Source organism: Monodelphis domestica, chromosome 2, assembly GCF_027887165.1.
Source record: "Monodelphis domestica isolate mMonDom1 chromosome 2, mMonDom1.pri, whole genome shotgun sequence".
NCBI lineage: Eukaryota > Metazoa > Chordata > Mammalia > Didelphimorphia > Didelphidae > Monodelphis > Monodelphis domestica.
Genome location: NC_077228.1, coordinates 458,949,908 through 458,969,102, shown reverse-complemented (window position 1 = coordinate 458,969,102; position 19,195 = coordinate 458,949,908). Strand labels below are relative to the sequence as shown.

Here is a 19,195-nt window from a genome sequence, read left to right as displayed (position 1 = left end):
AGGCAAACAGGGTAAAGTGACTTGCCCAGGGTCGCACAGCTAGTAAGATGTCTGAGGCCAAATTTGAATCTTGCTGATTCCAAGCCCAGTGGTCTATCCACTGTGCCACCTAGCTGCCCAGCCAGCATACTGGATCTCAGAGAAAGGAGAGATGGAGTGGGCATGCGCGTATCATAGAGCTGGTGCTGGATGGGATCTCAGAAGCCTTCAAATTTAACTCTTTCACTTTACAAATAAAGTACAAATTTAATTATCTCATTTTATAAATAAGGAAACTGAAGGCACCTGGTTTATCCAGTCACATAACTAGCTAGTGATAGAGCTCTAAATCCATATACAACACTTTAAAAAATCATCTTTTGAAAATTATGACCTTAAAAAATATCAACCAACATGAGCATTTCAATGTAAAACAACAAGAAAAGGAGGTTAGTGCATGAAACGGTGAGCTTTGATGATATTCAACTTAGTTTTTTAAAGTATCAATAAAATTTAACATTTTATTGTTATATATATAAAAATATATAAAAATATATATTATTACATATATAAATAAATATATAAAATATATAAATATAAAATATATATAACAAAATATAACAAAAATTGTTATATATATATAAATAAAAAACATTATTAACATAAAAATACATTAGTAACAAAAGCTTGCCACAACTTCTTTTTTTTTAAAACACTATTTTATTTGGTCACTTCTGAACATTATTCATTGGAGACAAAGATCATTTTCTTTTCCTCCCCCCTCCCCCACCTATCCCATAGCTGATGCGCAATTCCACTGGGTATCACATGCACAACTTCTTTATATTCTCTCCTGTGCACTTTTTAAATGTGTCAGTGAAGTTCTTTTCTTTTCTCTATTTTTTTTTTGGTCCCATTCTCTCTATGCATTAGCTCCTCTACCCTCCTACTCCTATACACATTATCATCTCTATTAAGATGGCTTAAATCTATGCATCTAGCCCCAATCTCTCTCTTGACCTCCATTCTTCCATCTGCAACTACCACCTGAATGTTCCATAGACTACTAAAACTCAACAGGTTCAAATCTTTCTGAATCTTTCTCCTCAAACTCTCCTTCCTAACTTCCCTATTACTATTGAGGGTACCGCCATCTTCCCAGTCACCAAGGCTCACAATTCTTCACTCTCTCCATCCCAATAGTCCATCTCTTGTTATGGCTTCTTGATTTTACCTTCATATTTCTTGTATATGCTCCCTTTTTTTCACCATCCTAGTGGAAACCTTCATCACATCAGGTCTAAATTAGTATGATTATTTTCTAAAAAACTCTGACCTTCCCCCCAAGAATACCAGGTATTGGTTCCAAGACAGAAGAGCAGTAAGGGCTAGGCAATGGGGGATTAAGTGACTTGCCCAGGGTCACACACTGCAGTAGTTAGATGGTTAATCTTCCTGCCTTTAGTTGCTCCCAAGTCCATCCTCTATTTAGCTATCAAAGTGATCACCCTAAAGTTCAAGTCTGACCATTTCATCCCCTTCTCATAAACTCCAGGAGTTCCCCATTTCCTGCAGGATCAAAAATATAGAATCTTCTATTTAGAGTTCAAAGATATTCATACCCAGAGCCCCTCCATCTTTCCAGTCTTTTTTATATCTTCATCTTTTCTCTCCATGCCTGGAATTATCTCTTCTTCATCACTATCTCTGAGCTTCCTTGGCTTCCTTTGGTTTCCAGCTAAAATCTCACTTTCTAAAGGAATGATTTCCTGAACCCCTTTATTTTGAGTGCCTCCCCTTTATTGTGTGTCTACAACTCATCCACTATATCTTATTGTATAGAGTAGGATAGCTTATCCAATTTATTTATAGCTCATTTGTTCAATAGTTGTTTTTTTAATCCTTACTTTCTGGGTTTCCAGAACTGTGTACCTGCTCCTGAGCTCTGTTTTAAGTATGTGTATCCTTTGCTTGTATTTTGTATTTAAAAAATAAAAACAAAAAACAAAACAAAAAAAGAACCTTTAATTGTTGAGCATGTTGGCATTGTTGCACCCCTCCTTTTTTTTTAATCAAAAGATATATACAGCTTTGTAAGTCTTGGAATATAATTCCAAATTGTTCTCCAAAATGGTTGGATCAGTTCATAATTCTACCAGCGATGTATTAGTGTCTCTATTTTTCCAGAGAAGAATAACTTGCTTCATATATTTTAGATATATGAAACAAGTTATTCTTTTCTGCATCTTTAATGTAAGCTTTTTTTTTGTTTAAAAATGGCTTTATAAAAGGGTTTTTATAAACCCCCCAAAATTAAAAAATCCTTACCATCTGCCTTTTGAAAACATAATTTATTTTATTTTTATATATAACATAATATGTAACATAATAATATAATACATGATTTGTGATAAATATGTAATAAATTATAATAAATATGCTTATCCAAGGGGAACAAATTCTCACATTAGTTATATCCAAAAATCTATGTCTCATTCATTTTTCTCCCTTCCCACCTCTCCCCAAGAAGGCAGATAAAATTATATAGGTTGTACATATATTATCATATAATACATATTTTCCTATTCATCAAGAGATGTGTTGCTTACACTAGATACAAATTCATAGAGAAAATAAAGTGAAAAATGAAACACTTCATTCTGCATTCAGACACTGTCAGTTCCTTCTTTTTTCTTTTTTTTTAAACCCTTACCTTCTGTCTTGGAGTCAATACTGTGTATTGGCTCCAAGGCAGAAGAATGGTAAGGGCTAGGCAATGGGGGTCAAGTGACTTGCCCAGGGTCACACAGCTGGGAAGTGTCTGAGGCCAGATTTGAACCTAGGAACTCCCGTCTCTAGGCCTGGCTCTCAATCCACTGAGCTACCCAGCTGCCCCCTCTGTCAGTTCCTTCTATAGCAGTGGATAGCCCTTTTCCATCATGAATCCTCTGGAGTTGTCCTGAATCCTTGCATTCATGATAATAATTAAGTCATCCACAGTTGATCATCATGCATTATTGTTGTTACCATGTACAACATTCTCCTGGTTCTACTCACTTCATTTTGCATCAGTTCATATAAATCTTTTCAGGGTTTGTATGATCATCTAGTTGGCCGTTTCTTTTGGCATAATAGTATTCCATGAGAAGCAGAAACCACAAGTTCTTCAGCTGTTCCCCAGTTGATGAACATCCCTTTAGTTTCTGGTTCTTTGACATCACAAAAAGAGCAGTTAAAAATATTTTAGATCATGCACATTCTTGTCCTTTTCCCTGGATTCCCTTAAGGAAATAAGCCTAATTGTGGTGTTTCTGAGTCAAAAGACATATGTAGCTTTGTAAGTCTTAGAATATAATTCCAAATTGCTCTCCAAAATGGTTGGATCAGTTCATAATTCCACCAGCCATGTATTAGTATCCCTATTTTCCCATATTCCCTCTAACATTTTGCCCTTTTATCATTTTAGCCAATCAGATAGGTGAGAGATAATATTTTTTTAAATTTGCATTCTATAAGATAGAAGGGCAGTAAGGGCTGGGCAGTCAGGGTTGACTCGCCCAGGGTCACACATCTAAGAAATATCTAAGACCAGATTTGAGCCCAGTTCCTCTGGACTCCAGGTCTGACACTCTATCCACTGGGCTACTCAGCTGCTCTTGTGCAATAGTTAGTTATTTGCAAGTCTCTCCATTAGATAGTGAGCTTTTCAAGGCTTTTTAAAGCTTTTCAAGAAAACAAGAGAAATTTTTAAAAGATAAAAAGGGTGACAAATTTATAGAAAATAAAGATAAAAAATTGTGAGAAACTCAACTAAGTACAGCAGATCCATTGTAGGTACCATGAATGGTACCTGATGCCTGAGACTGAAGTTTTGTTTGTTTATAATATTCTCCCCCAATTACATGGAAAACCAATTTTTTAACTTTTGTTCACTTTTTTTTTGAATCCCAAATTCTCTCCTTCCTTCCTGACCTCCCTCTTCTCCTCCCTCCCTTCCATCCCTACCTAATCCTTCATGTGTGTTTGTTTTTCTTCTGGGTAGAGGTTAAATTGATGGGCAGAGTTTATCCATAACTGGCAAGCTCAAAATGAATCAATGAGGTGACATGGCAGCAAAAAGCTGACCATATTGGAAATGGGGGATATGCTAGACCTATTTGTAGCTGCCATCAATCTCTAGAGTATTGTTTTCAAATCTGGATGCCACATTTAAGGACCTTTGTGGTGTGTGTGTGCATGCTTGTACTTGCGCTCGTGTATCCCAGTTTTCCATCCTAGACTCTCCTGTTTTCCCTCTTAGTGATCCCATTAGCTTCAGCAGATTCACCTTGAGTTCTATGCAGATGGACCCCCAATTTATAGATCTAGTTCTTTCCTGAGCTCCATTGCCCTGTATTTCCAGTTACCTCTTTAACATCTCCATTTGGATATTCTATAGGCATCTTAAACTCAACATGCCCGAAACAAAAGTCATTATCTTTCCTCCTAAACCAGTGATAGCAAACCTTTTAGTGGGGAGGGTAATTTCAGAAATGTCCTGGGGTACAAATGGAGAGGGTAAGGTGAACCACCAAGCCCCATGTCTCTCTGGCTTTTTAGTAACACACTCTGTGCTGGAGCAAAAGCATGTGTGTCCACAGAGAAGACTGAGTGCTCCTGCTGGCATGCATGCCATAGGTTCACCACCACGGTCCTAAACCTATTCTTCATTCTCTCTTCCCTATCTCTGCCCAGAATACCATCACTCTTCTGGTAACCCAGGTTCTTAGACTTGGAGTAATTTCCAACTCTTCACATTCATACTCTCTCCCAATCCCCCTTACCCCAACATCTAGCTGCTTTCTGAATCTTGTCATTTTCACCCTGTTAGCATCTTTTGTATTTGTCTGCTTCTATTCTTGCATATCGGGGCAGCTGGGGGGTGCAGTGGATAGAATGTCCAGCCTGGAGTCAAGAAGGCTTATCTTTGTGAGTTCAAATCTAGCCTCCAGAACTTACTGGTTATATGATCCTGGGCAAGTCACTTAACCCTGTTTGCTTTAGTTCCCATCTGTAAAATGAGTCAGAGGAGGAAAAGGCAAACAATTCCAGTGTCTTTACCAAGAAGATTTCAAATGGAGTCATGAAGAATTGGATAAAACTAAAATGACTGAAAACAATGTTCTTACCTATGACCACTACTCTAATTCAAATCTTCTTGCTTAAACTATTGTAATAGCTTCCCGAGTGGTTTTTTTGCCTCTGTTTCTACACCTGCCACATTTATATTCCTTAAGCACATTTATTGGCCCAAGAAGCTTCAGTGACTCCCACTACCCTTGGGATAAAATAAAGCAAAGTCCCAAATAGTGGGAATGATGAATCCTCTGAAGTGGTCACATATATTTACATTCAGAATATTCAAAGTCATAACTGAGTAAAAATGATCATTGAACCAATGAACAGGAACCACTGAAAACAGTCAGATTCAAATAATGTGGCTGTGTCAGGGGATTTGCTATCAACACGAATTGGGACAAAGCTCTATAAATTCCTCTGGCATTAAAAGCCCTTAGAAAGCCAGGCTTGGAGAGAAGAGGTCTTGGGTTCAAATGTGACCTCAGACACTTCTTAACTGTGTGACCCTGGGCAAGTCACTTAACTCCCCTTGCCTAACCCATTTTACTCTTCTGCCTTGGAAGCAATGTTTAGTATCATTTCCATCTCTAGTCTAACTTTATAATATGATAAAATATATAACTTTATAACATAGTAACAATTATGCATTGTGTCAGGCTTGCTTGCTTACTGTTTTCCGTACATAGTATACCACCTTCTGCCATCTTCCATTCCTAAACTGGGCTCATCCTTCCCTCTTAGAATACTCCAACTTTCTTCAAGGTTCAACTCAAATGCCAAATTCTTTGTTACAGATCTATTAATTATCTATATTATGATGTAGATATATTAGATAATTGCTTTAGAGCTAGAAGGGACCTTGGAGGTCTCCTTATTTTATAAAAGAGGAAACTGAGGCCACATGAGGTTGAGTAACTTCAGTTGACTAACACAGTCAGTATGTGTCAGAGGTGGGATGTGAACCCAGGCATTCCTGACTCCCAAACCAGCTCTCTCCCTCTCCACTACACCAGTTATTGTGATGACAATTATTATTTCTGGACAGAGATGACCAAAGGGCAGCTGTGAACATAATGGACTCTGTTTTTCAGAACATCAGCTGCTACAGCTTTGCAGGTGCAGAGAATAAAATCACATTAAAAAAACACCATCAGCACCACTGCAGGCTTTCTCTTCCTCACCGGGCATTTCTCTGTGGTCAGCATCAGTGGGTGTTCTCCTTGCCCTTCTCTTGGCCTCATTGATGGAATCCTTTTTTGGAAGTGTCTCTGGGGAACTAGGGGGATGAGAAGCAAGTCCCTCCTTTTTTTTTTGTTTTATTTTGTTTTTAAATCTTTACCTTCTAACTTAGAATGGATAGGAACCATTGGTTCCAAAGTAGAAAAGCAGTAAGGACAAGGCAATTGGGGTTAAGCGATCTGCCTGGTGTGATACAGCTAGGAAGTATCTGAGGCCACATTTGAATCCAGAACCTTGCATCTCCAGGTCTGGCTCTCTTCCACTGAGTCACTGAGCTACTTTATCATCAAACATTTATTAAGCACCGACTGAGTGCCAGGCACAGTGCTACATGCTAGGGAAAGAAGAAGGCAAAGACAGTTCCTGTTGCCAAGAAGCTCTAATGAGAGAGACAACATGCAACAACAATGTAAAAGACTGGGAGTTGGGAGGACCTGAGTTTGAATCTCGAATCAGACACTTTCTAGCTGGGTAAATCACTTAATCCAATTACGTAGCTCTTACCACTCTTCTGCCTTAGAATCAGCACTTAGTAGCAATTACAAGACAGAAAGTAAGGGTTTAAAAAAGACAACAATTATGTACAGACACGGTAAATGCAGGATAAAGTAGGGGTTATTTCCGAGAGCAATAGCATCATCTTTAAGGAGGACTGGGAAAGGCTTCTTGGATTTTAGCTGAGACCTGAAGAAAGCTGGGAGGCCAAAAGGAGGAAGGAGAAAGTTCTAGGTCTGAGAGAGAGACAATGAAAATGCATCAAATCAGAAGAGTGAGGAGGTCACTGTCATTGGATCAGAGCAGGCATTATGGGGAGTGAGGTAGAGGATGGCTGGAAAGGGGTATGATGAGCTTTGAAAGCCAAACAGAGGATTCTAGATTTATCATGGAGGCAGCAGGGGGCCACCAGCATTTATTGAATAGGGAGTTGGTGTGACCAGATTGGTCATTGAAAATCCCTTTGAGAACTGAACAGAAGATGATTGGAGGGGGAAGACACGTGAAGCAAGGGTATGAAGCAGAAGGGCTGGTGCTATAGTCCAGGTGTGAGGGCATGAGTTAGAATCAATGGGGTTTGCAACTGATTGGATTTGAGAGGAGAGACAGAGAGACACACAGTGAGACAGAGAGGGAGAGACAGACAGACAGGCAGAGAGAAAGAGAGAGGCAGAGGCAGAGAGAGAGGCGGACAGAGAGGGGGGGAGGGAGAGAGACAGAGAGAGAAAGAGACAGAGAAAGAGAGAGACAGAGACAGAAAGAGAGAGGGAAAGAGAGAGAGATAGAGAGAAAGGGAGAGAGGCAGAGAATCAGAGACAGAGAGACAGGGAGAAAGAGAGATAGATAGACAGAGACAGAGAGAGAGAGGGAAAGTGAGAGAGAAATAGAGAGAAAGGGAAAGAGACAGAGAGAGACAGAGAATCAGGGACAGAGACAGGGAGAAAGAGATAGATAGACAGACAGAAATAGAGAGAGAAAGAGAGCAAAACAGAGAGACAGAGACAGAAAGACAGAGAGAAAGGGAAAGAGAGAGAGACAGAAAGAGAAAGGAAAAGAGAAAGAGAGAAAGGAAAGGAGAGCTAGAGAGAGAGAAAGGGAGAGAGAGACAGAGAGAGAGAAAGGGAGAGACAAAGAGAGGGACAGAGAAAAGAGTTGAGAATGACACTTAAATGCAAGTTTCAATGACTAAAAGAATGGAAACCCTGCATAGATTAGGACGTGGGCTACTATGGCTCCCTAGGATTTGGACCTCACCTCTTCTCTTCTAGTTGTTGCCCATTTACTCTTGTTCCATGTGGTCTGGAAGTAGCCCTTGGTCTGTTGGACTTGTCAAATGCTTTGTCTCTACTGCTCCGTTTTGGGCAATTCCAAGATGTCTGGATAAAACAGGGGCAACCCTCTGTAACCCCCAGGAATGCTGACAGAAGTCTTGGGTTCCTTCCCTCCAACTTTTGGTTGTATTGAGAGTTTGAAAGCAGAGTAGCTTAGCTGTACTGAAGTGGTAGCTCATACAGAACACCAGAGGGGAAAAAGGCACAGAGTTCTCTGCCTCTAGTTTCTCAGAGTGGGAAGCAACGTCAAGAGTAGCCAGCTCCAACCTGTACCTGAACCCCTCTTTGGAAAGTCCTCCAGTCATACTGTTGGATGGCAGCATCATTAACAGAAATCATCCAAATCCTTCGCAGGCACCACCTTCCCCCTGTTGGAGCTGGGGAAAGGGGAGAAAAGAAAATCTTCTGGTCTCAGTGATTTTGTATATCTTCTTCCAGAGCACTTCCCCAACCAGGGCATCTCCTGATACCAACTTCCACATCATGACAAGATATCTTAGGAGGTATTCATTCATTTAGAAAGCATTTCTTAAGCACCTACATGCCAGGCACGAGAGGTGTGAGTAGGGTATGGTAGATATAAAGCTTTTTATAGCTGGGTAAACTGAGGCACCGAGATGCCATAATTTGTTTAAAGTTACATATACAGTAAATGTCAGAGATGGGACTTCAACCCACATATTTCCTTGCCTCAAAAGGCCACATCTCTCTCTACACCAATTCCACTGCCTGGCCAAGGGCAAAAGTAACTGGATGGAACCATCTCAAGACCAACAGTCCTGGGTTCTAAACCAGGGACAGAGCAGGTGAGAAGAAGAAACCATCACCTAGATTTTGGAAAAAAGTTCTCCGTGCTTTCCACTGTCCCATTCCCACCCCTGCTTCTTTTCAGAGCCCTGGGTGCCATGAATGGCAATGGGAATGGCCAAGAAAAGAGAGCCAGGAAATGCCCATTTGGCAAATGTCTCTCCCCTCAGAAGTCTGAGCCTAGGCTATGCTTAATTAACGTTAACAGACATGTTTAAAGGGAGAAAGAAGGATGGGAAACAGGGTTGCTCTGAAAATATGTTAACAATTATGCTGTGGAATTTCTCCCTAGGGGAATCCTTGGGCACACTATAATACTGGGAACTCCAAGGGCCTGGGATTTTGCCTGCTGGAGGCTCAGTGGGAGCGCTCTGTGCACGTGTGTGTGTGTGTGTGTGTGTGTGTGTGTGTGTGTGTGTGTGTGTGTGTGTGTGTGTAACTGATCTAGGAGTGAAATGTTGAATTCTCCTACTTTCTTCCTACAAAAAACTCTTACTTTTAATGAGTAGAACAATAAAACTAAGCCCTCAAATTAGATTAAGATAATCTTTCAAAGATGTCAGTGTGCTTATCTGTTCCAAAGATTAGCATTCTTTATTTAGGGGACAGTCATACTGATTCACAGACTTTAGAGTTGTCATTGCCCTGAGAGGACATCTAGTATATCCCTTGGCTTGAATACACCTGGGTCAACCACAACAAGTAGATGTTGAGTCTCTGCTTTTAAAATGGTGGCCAATGGGGTTATCTGAGTGGCTTGGTGGATTGAGAGCCAGGTCTAGAGATGGGAGGTCCTGGGTTCAAATCTGGTCTTAGATACTTCCTAGCTGTGTGACCCTGGGCAAGTCACTTGACCCCTATTGCCTAGCCCTTACCTCTCTTCTGCCTTAGAGCTAATATGCAGTATTGATTCTAAGATGGAAAGTAAGGGTTTAAAAAAAGAAATTAAAATAAAATGGTGGCCATGAAGGAGCTGTTCAGAGATATGGGGGAATGAAAGATCTGAAAAGAAAGAATGATAAGCATTAAAAGTGTAATTGGGGCAGCTAGATGGTGCAGTGGATAGAATACTGGGTCTGGAGTGATTTTTGAGTGTTTAGAAAAAAAGAAATGATGAAGGGGATGGTTTCAGAGAAATCTGGAAAGACATATTAACTGATACAGAGTGAAATAAGCAGAACCAAGAGAACAATTTATACAAAATAGCAAAACCATAAAAAATAAACCACTTTGAAAGTTATAATGATCAAACCGATAATCAATCATGATTCCAAGGGATCAGCAGTGAAGCATGCTACCCAATTCTTTTTTTTTTATTATTTGAAATTTTTTATTTAATTAATTAATTTAGAATATTTTTCCATGGTTACATAATTCATTTTCCCTCCCTTCCACTTACCCCCTTCCCATAGCCAATGATGCTACCCAATTCTCTTTTTTTTTAATCCTTACCTTTTGTCTTGGAGTCAATACTGTGTATTGGCTTCAAGGCAGAAGAGAGGTAAGAGCTAGGCAATGGGAGTCAAGTGACTTGCCCAGGATCACACAGCTGGGAAGTGTCTGAGGCCAAATTTGAACCTAGGACCTCCCATCTCTAGGCCTGGCTCTCAATCCACTGAGTTACCCAGCTGCCCCCTACCCAATTCTTGACAGAGATGATGGACTAAATATACAGAATTAAAAAAAAAAATATATATATATATAAATATGACCAATTCAGGAATTTATTTTTCTTGACTACGCATATTTGTTACAAGGGTTTTACTTTCCTTTTCAGTGGCCAGGGGAAGTGGCACGAGAGGGAGAGAAAATGGATTTTTATTCATTAAAAAAATAAAATTTAATTATAAAATAAAATAAAGGAGTTGAACTCTGAGATTTCTAAGATAAAAAAAAAGCACTCAGATAGAGATGGATCCAAGTGTTGTGTGTTATGAGGTGGGGGAGGTTGTGTTAGGGAGTGGAGAGCACTAAAGAGGAGAAAATGGCAGACATTTCTGAGGAATGATGATGTTGTGAGGTAGGTGACTGGTTTGCCTGGTAGGAAGCCAAAGAAGCAAGTAATGATCTCAGTGAGGAGTCATATCTCTGCTATCTGGGCTTGGTATCTTATTTCCTTCATGAAATTGCTGGGATCAAACTTGCTGTTTCATCACAGTATCATCTTGCCCATTATCTTACACAACTTGCTCCCCCACTCCCACTTAGCTCATTAGTGGCCTGAAACAGGACGGGGAGAGGGAAGCATTCATATCATGCCCTGTCCTGGCATACAATTTTCCAGGGGATGGCTCTTCTTTTTGTATGTGTGTGTGTGTGGGGGGGGGTTCCCCCCCACCCCAAGTTCCAGATTCCCCAAGAGAGGTCACAGAATTATAGATTTAGAACTGAAAGGAACAGGAGAGGCCATTGAGTAGGCTCCCCTGGCTTTAGAGCAAGAAAACCATGGTACAGAAAGGTGACTTACACAAGGTCATGCAACTAGCAAATCTATGTGGTTGGGATTCAAATCTAGATCTTCCCAACTCCTTATTCATTCCCTATTCCCATTGGTTCCATTCCCTTTTCACTGTGCCATGTTTCTTTGACCACCTCTTTGCTTGTTTCTATGCTCTCACAGTAATTAACTAAACTGTGAGGTAAGCATCCTTCACTGGGCTAAGATAGATACTCAGCTTGACTACTGTTAATCACCTTGATGTGGAGTGCACAGATCTAGCCCAGGTAATGTGGTCTAAGGGGAAGAGCCCCAGGCTTGGAGAGGCAGGGTTTGCGTGGATTCTAATCTCCCTTGCTTGCTATGTGACCCTGAACTCTCTGACCTTCTTCATCTGGAAAAGGAAGATGATAATAGATAATGCAGGACTGCTGGGAAGAAGGCACTGGGAAAACCTTCAGTCTCTAAAATATGTGATCTCTGGCCATTGTTTTGTCACTTTTTAGGAATATATAGAAAGGAAACTCTTAGAAACCAGGCTGGTAGGTTGACACTTGTTTTCCCACTTTGTTATTTGTGTTTTCTCTCCCTTCTTTGCCTTCACAATAAATGTGAAAGAAGGGAGAGAAATATATATATATATATATATATATTATTTGTTGTCCTGATATATGTATAAATATATATATATATATATATATATATAATGTTTTCTACATAACCTATCATCTGTCTGTCTACAGACTTTGTTTTTTTCTCTGAGATAGAAATTGGGCAGTCAGCAGAGACTATTCTAAGCAGAAGATAAATCTTTTTGCTAGGACAATGAGTTAAATTGAAAAAAACTTCAAAGTGGATCTGAATATTTTCCCCAAGAAAAAATAAGAAAGGAGAAAATTCATCTGTACCTATTCCTCTACTCTCAGCTTATTGTTCCTTAACTCCCTTTTTTCTTATTTTTTTTCTTCTTCCTTCCCTTGGATCTGGAAGATCTTGTCATGTTTCCAACCTTTTGGGGAAGATGAGCTCAGTCTTCATTAGCAGGCTGGTGCCTCTTCCTAAGTGGAACTACCCTGGATATAAACACTAATAATCAATTATTTTATAAGACATCACCTTTTCCCTGTCTCTGTTTCACAAACATGTTGGCTATTGGAGGCAGCCTTTAGGTGGGAGGGAGTTGTTGAAACCAGGGAGGGATTTTTCTGTCATATCTGCATTTGGTGTTTTCTGGGCAAAGATGCCAGAGTGATGTCATTTCCTTTTCCAGCTCATTTTACAGATGAGGAAACTGAGGCCAACAGAGTGAAGTGACTTTCCCAGGGACACACACACACAGTAAATGACTGATGCCAGATTTGAACTCACAAAGATGAGTCTTCCTGACTCCATAACTGAGTCCTTCTAGTTCTAAAGTTCTAATTCTAATGTAATGTTTGACCTAGAAGATCTCATCTTTGATTTCCTTCCTTCTTCCATTTTAGAGCAGAAAAAGGATTAAAATGAAGGAAATTATTAATAAAAGATCCCATTTATTACCTTTATTTGAAAAGTAATTTCTCTTGAACAGGGAGAGATGTGAGTACTGGAAATATTATCACATCCATTTTACAGCTAAGGAAACAGATACTCCAAGAGAATAGCCAAGTGACTTGCCCAGGGTTGCCCAGTGACCGAGACTCAGATCTGGGATTCAAACAGGTCTCCAGACTCTCATTCTATCCAGCATTCCTTTGGTTGCCCCATGCCAAAGCCCCAGACCAAAATCACTCGGCGTTTCTTGGGATCATCCTGGTTTTATTCTTTTAACTCATCTTCTAGGAGAGAAACATCAGATCGGAGGACTGGTCCTAAGTGAGTTTTTCATAATCTTGTGTGTGTTCCCGTTCTCTCTCTGATTCTTTCTCTTTTTCTTTTTTCCCAGATTCGTTTTATTGTGGAACTTGTGTGGCCTTTGTCTTTATTTGTCGTCCTGATCTGGCTGAGGAGTGCCAACCCACTCTACAGCCAGCATGAATGTAAGGATTTGGGTTTGTACCTACTTGGGCAGTAGTTGGGGAAACACGTTCATTCATTCACAAATATGTAAAAATGGAGATTTTGAACCCTAGACTTCAATCCCCAGAAGTCCTTGGTATTTCCCAGAATTCCCTATAATCTCACTTGAGTCTCCATCTGGGCGAGATCACAATTAGTATTTAACTGGCAGAAACACCTCCTACTCTCTCTTCTCTCTCTGCCATTGCAATGATGTAGTAAGTAAGCTAAGTGCAGGGATTATGAATGGGCTAATCAGTCATGGGCATGTGGGTTTTTATTTTTGTATCCTTGATTTCTAATAATCTTTAATAAACCTTAATAAATCAGATATAATATTTTTATTACTAGAGACATAATTTAATTTAGATACTAATTTAATTTTTACAAGTATCGTTGTCGAGTATCCACCATTTAACTTTTGGATTGGTTTCCCCAGCACTGAGCCTGGGACCTGACCCTTAGAAAGTACTCATGTATGTCTTCCATTCATTCATTGGTTCATTCGTCCATTCGTTCTTCTACCCTGATCATGAAATCAAAATGAGAAGCATCAGAGAGGTTTTGCTCCCATCATCCTTATTGGTTTTTGCTTACTTTACGTCCATGAGTATAGTTTTAGCTCTTGTCCCCCAATGGCTCTGTCCACCTAAATCTCAATGGCTGCTTTTCTGTTTGACTTTTGGGATTTTCCATCTGGAAGGCCATTTCCCCAACAAGGCAATGCCCTCAGCCGGACTTCTGCCGTGGCTCCAGGGGATTTTTTGCAACGTGAACAATCCTTGTTTTCAGAGCCCCACTCAGGGAGAATCTCCTGGAATTGTGTCAAACTATAACAACTCCATGTAAGTACCTCACGTCCCTGACCTCCATCCTATTGAAACTAGGGAAGAAATATACTGAGGGTCAGAACAGGCCTTTTATCAGCTTGATGTAAGCAGGCCAGACATTTTTCTTCAAATGCATTATGGGGGAAAAAAAAACCCTCCAGATCTGGAATTGGAGGACCTGGGTTCAAATCCCTGCCTTGACATTTACTACCAGTATAGAGGCCTCAGTTTCCTTATCTGTAAATTTGAGATAGTTTTTGACTGGACAATCTCTGAATTTGTGACCTTATTATCCCTTCTATTAGCCAGCTGCTGGGGTCTAAGGACTAGGAGAAGGAAATGGCCAGCCAATCCAGTATCATGGCCAGAAAACCCACCCTGGATGGTATCAGCGAGCGATGGTCCCTGGGGTCACAAAACCCAACGACTGAACATCAAAAGACCAATAGGATCTAGAACCAGATGAAGACCATTTAGAGATAATTGAGAGCAGGAGTTCTTAACTTTTTTTTTTTGTATCATGGGTTCCTTTGGCAGTCTGGTGAAGCCTATGGAGCTCTTTTCAGAATAATGTTTTTAAATGCATCAAAAATACATAAGTTTAGGAGACAGCTGGATGGTTCAATGGATTGAGATCTAAGCCTGGATATGGGAGATCCCCAGGTTCAAATCTGACCTCAGATACTTCCTAGATGTGTGACCCTGGGCAAGTCACTTAACACCCATTGCTTAGTCCTTAACACTCTTCTGCCTTGGAACCAATATATAGTTTTGAGTCTAAGACAGAAAGGTAAGAATTTTTAATATTTAAATTTTAAAATTATTTTTAAATTTAATTAAAAATTTTATTTTAAAACAAAAAATAATTTAAATTAAATTTAAATGCATAAGATTACAAAGGAAACCAATGAATTAAAAATAGTTATCATAGCTTAAAAAAATTTTTGAGTCTAAGACAGAAAGGTAAGAATTTTTAATATTTAAATTTTAAATGTAATTAAAAATTTTATTTTAAAACAAAAAATAATTTAAATTAAATTTAAATACATACGATTACAAAGGAAACCAATGAATTTAAAATAGTTATCAAAACTTAAAAAAAAAATCCACATAGCCAAGGTCAGGAACCTCTGCTTTTAGACCAATACTTCCATGGGAAGCTTGGATTTCTCTCTACCCTGTCTCTGGCAGGTGAATGAACGTATCCAGAGGAAAAAGAAAACTGTTTCATATATGTCATTGCCTGGGGTGGGCTGTGAAGGTGGGAAGCCTTTAATTCTCAGACGAGCTCTGGAGGCCTTGACTTAAGCCTCCCTTTGTAGAGGGGATCATGAAAAGTGAGAAGGAACTGCTCTTTTGCCCAAAGGTGTTTATATTTAAAATGTGAAGCCCTATAATCATCTGCCAATCATTTCATTCCTGACTAGGACAAATGCCCCCATGAGAAGGGAGTGGCAAAAAAAAAAGCTTAGGTGGAATTCTGAGTGAGAGTCTTTGTCAACTGAAATTAAAATCGATTTTTATGAATAGAAATGGACATATTATGGAAATTTACAAAAATAAAAATTAGTCGAATGAAGAATATATCTACATAGATTCCTGAATAGTCCAGGTTCACATTAATGATGGTTCAACTGGAAGCACGTGGGCCATAAATCCCCAGTCATTCATTCATCAGCATGGATAGAATGGCTTCATTTGTTCAGTTGTATCTGACTCTTGGTGACTCCATAGACCCCCAACATGCCAGTACTGTCCATGGAGTTTTCTTGGCAAAGATACTTGAGTGCTTTGCCATTTCTTTCTTTAGTAGATTAAGACAGAGGTCAAGTGACTTGTCCAGGGTCACAGCTAGGAAATGTCTGAGCCTGTATTTGAACTCAGATCTTTCTGACTTTGGACCCACTTAGGCTGCTCCAATGGCTAGATTAGAACTCAACTCTTCAACTTAACTTTGGGGAACTTGATGGACAGGCAACATGGGCCAATCTTAGAGTCAGAAAGATGTAGGTTCAAGTCCTACCTCAGAGTCATGCTGTCTGTGTTATCTTGGGCAAAGAACTTAATCTCTTAAGTATTAGAGTAGAAATTCAGATGAAAACATATTATTTATCATTTGTTTATTTGGGTACATATTTAGGGGTTTGGGTTTTATGAGACTGTTCACTTATAAGAATAAATAATATGAAGATTAATATAATATAATATAGTGTAATATAATATAATACAATATAGTATAATATAATACAATATAATATAATATGATATGATATGATATATGATATATAATATAATATAATATAATATAATATAATATAATATAATATAATATAATATAATATAATATAATATAATATAATATAATATAATATAATATAATATAATATAATATAATATAATATAATATAATATAATGGAATGGAATGGAATATAATGGAATGGAATATAACATTATTATCATATCATACCATATAACATAATATAGTATAGTATAATATAAATCCAGGTGGGATAGGATCTGATTATGTGACCATAGACACCTCAGTTTACTTTATTTGCTAATTGGAGACAACTTTACTGGGTTTGAACTGCACCTTGTAAAATTTAAAGCACTACAGAAACATGAGTTATTATTAAGTGCCCAGCAATCTCTTCCTGATGCAAGGTCCAGCCCTTTATCTATTGCTTCACCTCGCTGCTTCTCATGAGGGACCTCTGAGATTTCTTGCAGCTCTAAATCTGTGATCATCTACAACCATTCCTCTATGGGAATAATGATGATGATGATGATGATGATGATGAATGTTGCTCCCGGGATGTCTCCAAGATAAATAAGGGAAGAGCTATTTCAGACACAAGCTATTGTTGTTATTTAGGAAATAATTAACATCAAAGGAAATTTTTTATTAACATGGCTTCCTCTTCTGTCTCTAGCTTGGCAAGGGTCTATCGAGATGTTCAAGAACTCTTGATAAATGCACCAGAAAGTCAACTCCTTGGCCAAATTTGGAATGAGCTACGTAAATTGTCCCAGCTCATGGAGATTCTAAGGAATAACCCTGAGAGAATTGCAGGCAAGTTGGGCCTGAGTATTGGAATATCAGAATTCTAAGGCTAATCCACTATTAGGGAGAAGGCCCAGGTCTATATCATCATGGGTTTGAACCTGAGTGGAATCAGTTGGAATGGGATCCCAGTTATGTGTTGAGCAGGCCTTTTATTTAGTTTGGATTCTTCCAAGCTGGAGAAAAATATTGCTCATGGCATATCTATTCTTCTTGCCTTGTTTTCTCTTCTATTTCTCCCATTTTTTCCTTTTCTCTGAACTCCCAAAGGTTTCATACTGGATTCCATATATTTTATGTTAAGAATTTTTATCTCAAGGGGCTATTATAATTTCACTGGCAGAGTTATTTTGTTCACTTATAAGCTTCAATGCCAAGGGATCTTAATGGGGGGGGATTCCATGAATTTTTTTAATATATTAATAACTATATTGCAATTTCATTAGTTTCCTTGGTAATCCTGTGTGTTTTATTTTATGCATCTAAAAATGTTCTTCTGAGATGGGTCCATAGGTTTCAGCAGGCTTCCATGACCCCAAAAAAGGTTAATAATTGCTACTCTACATTTTTGTAGACAGTCTACATGAATTATCATGGCTAAAAAGGTGGCCAACCTGCTGAAGAGTCTCTGAGAGCTTAGCAAGGCCTAGTCCTTGGCCAGATCCTGCTAGAGCTGGCATGGCATTTGAGAATCCAGAGCCAGCTCCACCCAGGATATGGCAGGACTTTTCATAATAGGTATTTTAATCAAAACACTGTAGAAATGGCTCTGGAGTCAAATGACCTGGGTTTAAATTCTATCTACCTGTATCACCTTGGGTAATCATTTAACTTTTCTGTGCCTCAGTTTCTTCATCTGTAAATGAGAGATAATCTCTGAGACTCCTCCCACCTATAGGACAATGCTTCTTGGAGTATTTAGGTATTCCATGTCAATTCTATGGTGGTTGTGGCAATGTATTAAATCAGAATCTTGTATAAACCAGAATATTCCATTCCTAACCAAACCAGATCATAAAGCAGTTATCCCAGTCAAGGAGTCTCCTCTTTTATGGACATTTCATGACATGAGCATCAATGGGGAGCTAGACTGGAATCTCTTTCTTATTGATGGAGGGAAATATGTAGACACGGAGAGAAGCAAGAATTTGTGGCAGAGGCTAGCCAGAAAGTCAATATTATAAATGGTTTAAAACCCAGCCCTTCAATTCCCAATCCTGTTCCATTCCACCCCATATCATCCCATTCCTTCCCATCTCACCCCATTCCATCTCATTTCATCCCATTCCTTCCCATCTCATTCCATTTCATTCTGTTCCATTCCATCCCATCCCATTTCTTCCCTGTTTGTCTCACCCACTCCATCTCGTTCCATCTCATCTCGTTCTGTTCCATTCCGTCCCTTCCCATTCGCTATGTGCCAGGTACCATGCTGGGTACCAAAGATTCAGTGTCTGTCAGATTTAGACTGTTATCAGTCAAGCTGCTCAAGGTAAGATGTTTTACACTATCTTGTATCCTTACAATTGATCAAAGGAGGATGTGAACATTTTATTAGTGTCCTTTGTTTCTATATCGCCTCTCTTCCTAAATATATCCCTTCTCACCCTCCTTCACACTGAACTTTGTATCAAGGAATTTTTAAAAAAGAGAGAAATTGGGTCTGTAAAGCTCTGCAAAACATCAGTTAAGTCTGACAGTCCATGCAGTTCCATATGTACAGAAGGGAGGGATGTGAATCTTCTCTTCTCTAGGGCAAAGCTTGTGCCCAAGCAAGAATTTGGTTTTTAATTTTTTTTCCACATGAGGAGTTTTAAAGCCCATTGACTAAATCAGTAGGAGACAAAGAAAGATTGA

At 39.1% G+C, this 19,195-nt stretch overlaps 1 protein-coding gene across 1 annotated transcript in view; it reads left to right on the top strand.

Moving 5' to 3' along the window:
* ABCA4 (ATP binding cassette subfamily A member 4) overlaps positions 1–19,195 on the top strand; it is a 203,038-nt gene that overhangs the window by 19,723 nt on the left and 164,120 nt on the right. The window contains exons 3-5 of the mRNA XM_056819098.1: positions 13,331–13,424; positions 14,147–14,288; positions 17,208–17,351. Of these exons, the coding sequence (XP_056675076.1) occupies positions 13,331–13,424; positions 14,147–14,288; positions 17,208–17,351 (380 nt within the window). The remainder of the gene's footprint in view (positions 1–13,330; positions 13,425–14,146; positions 14,289–17,207; positions 17,352–19,195) is intronic.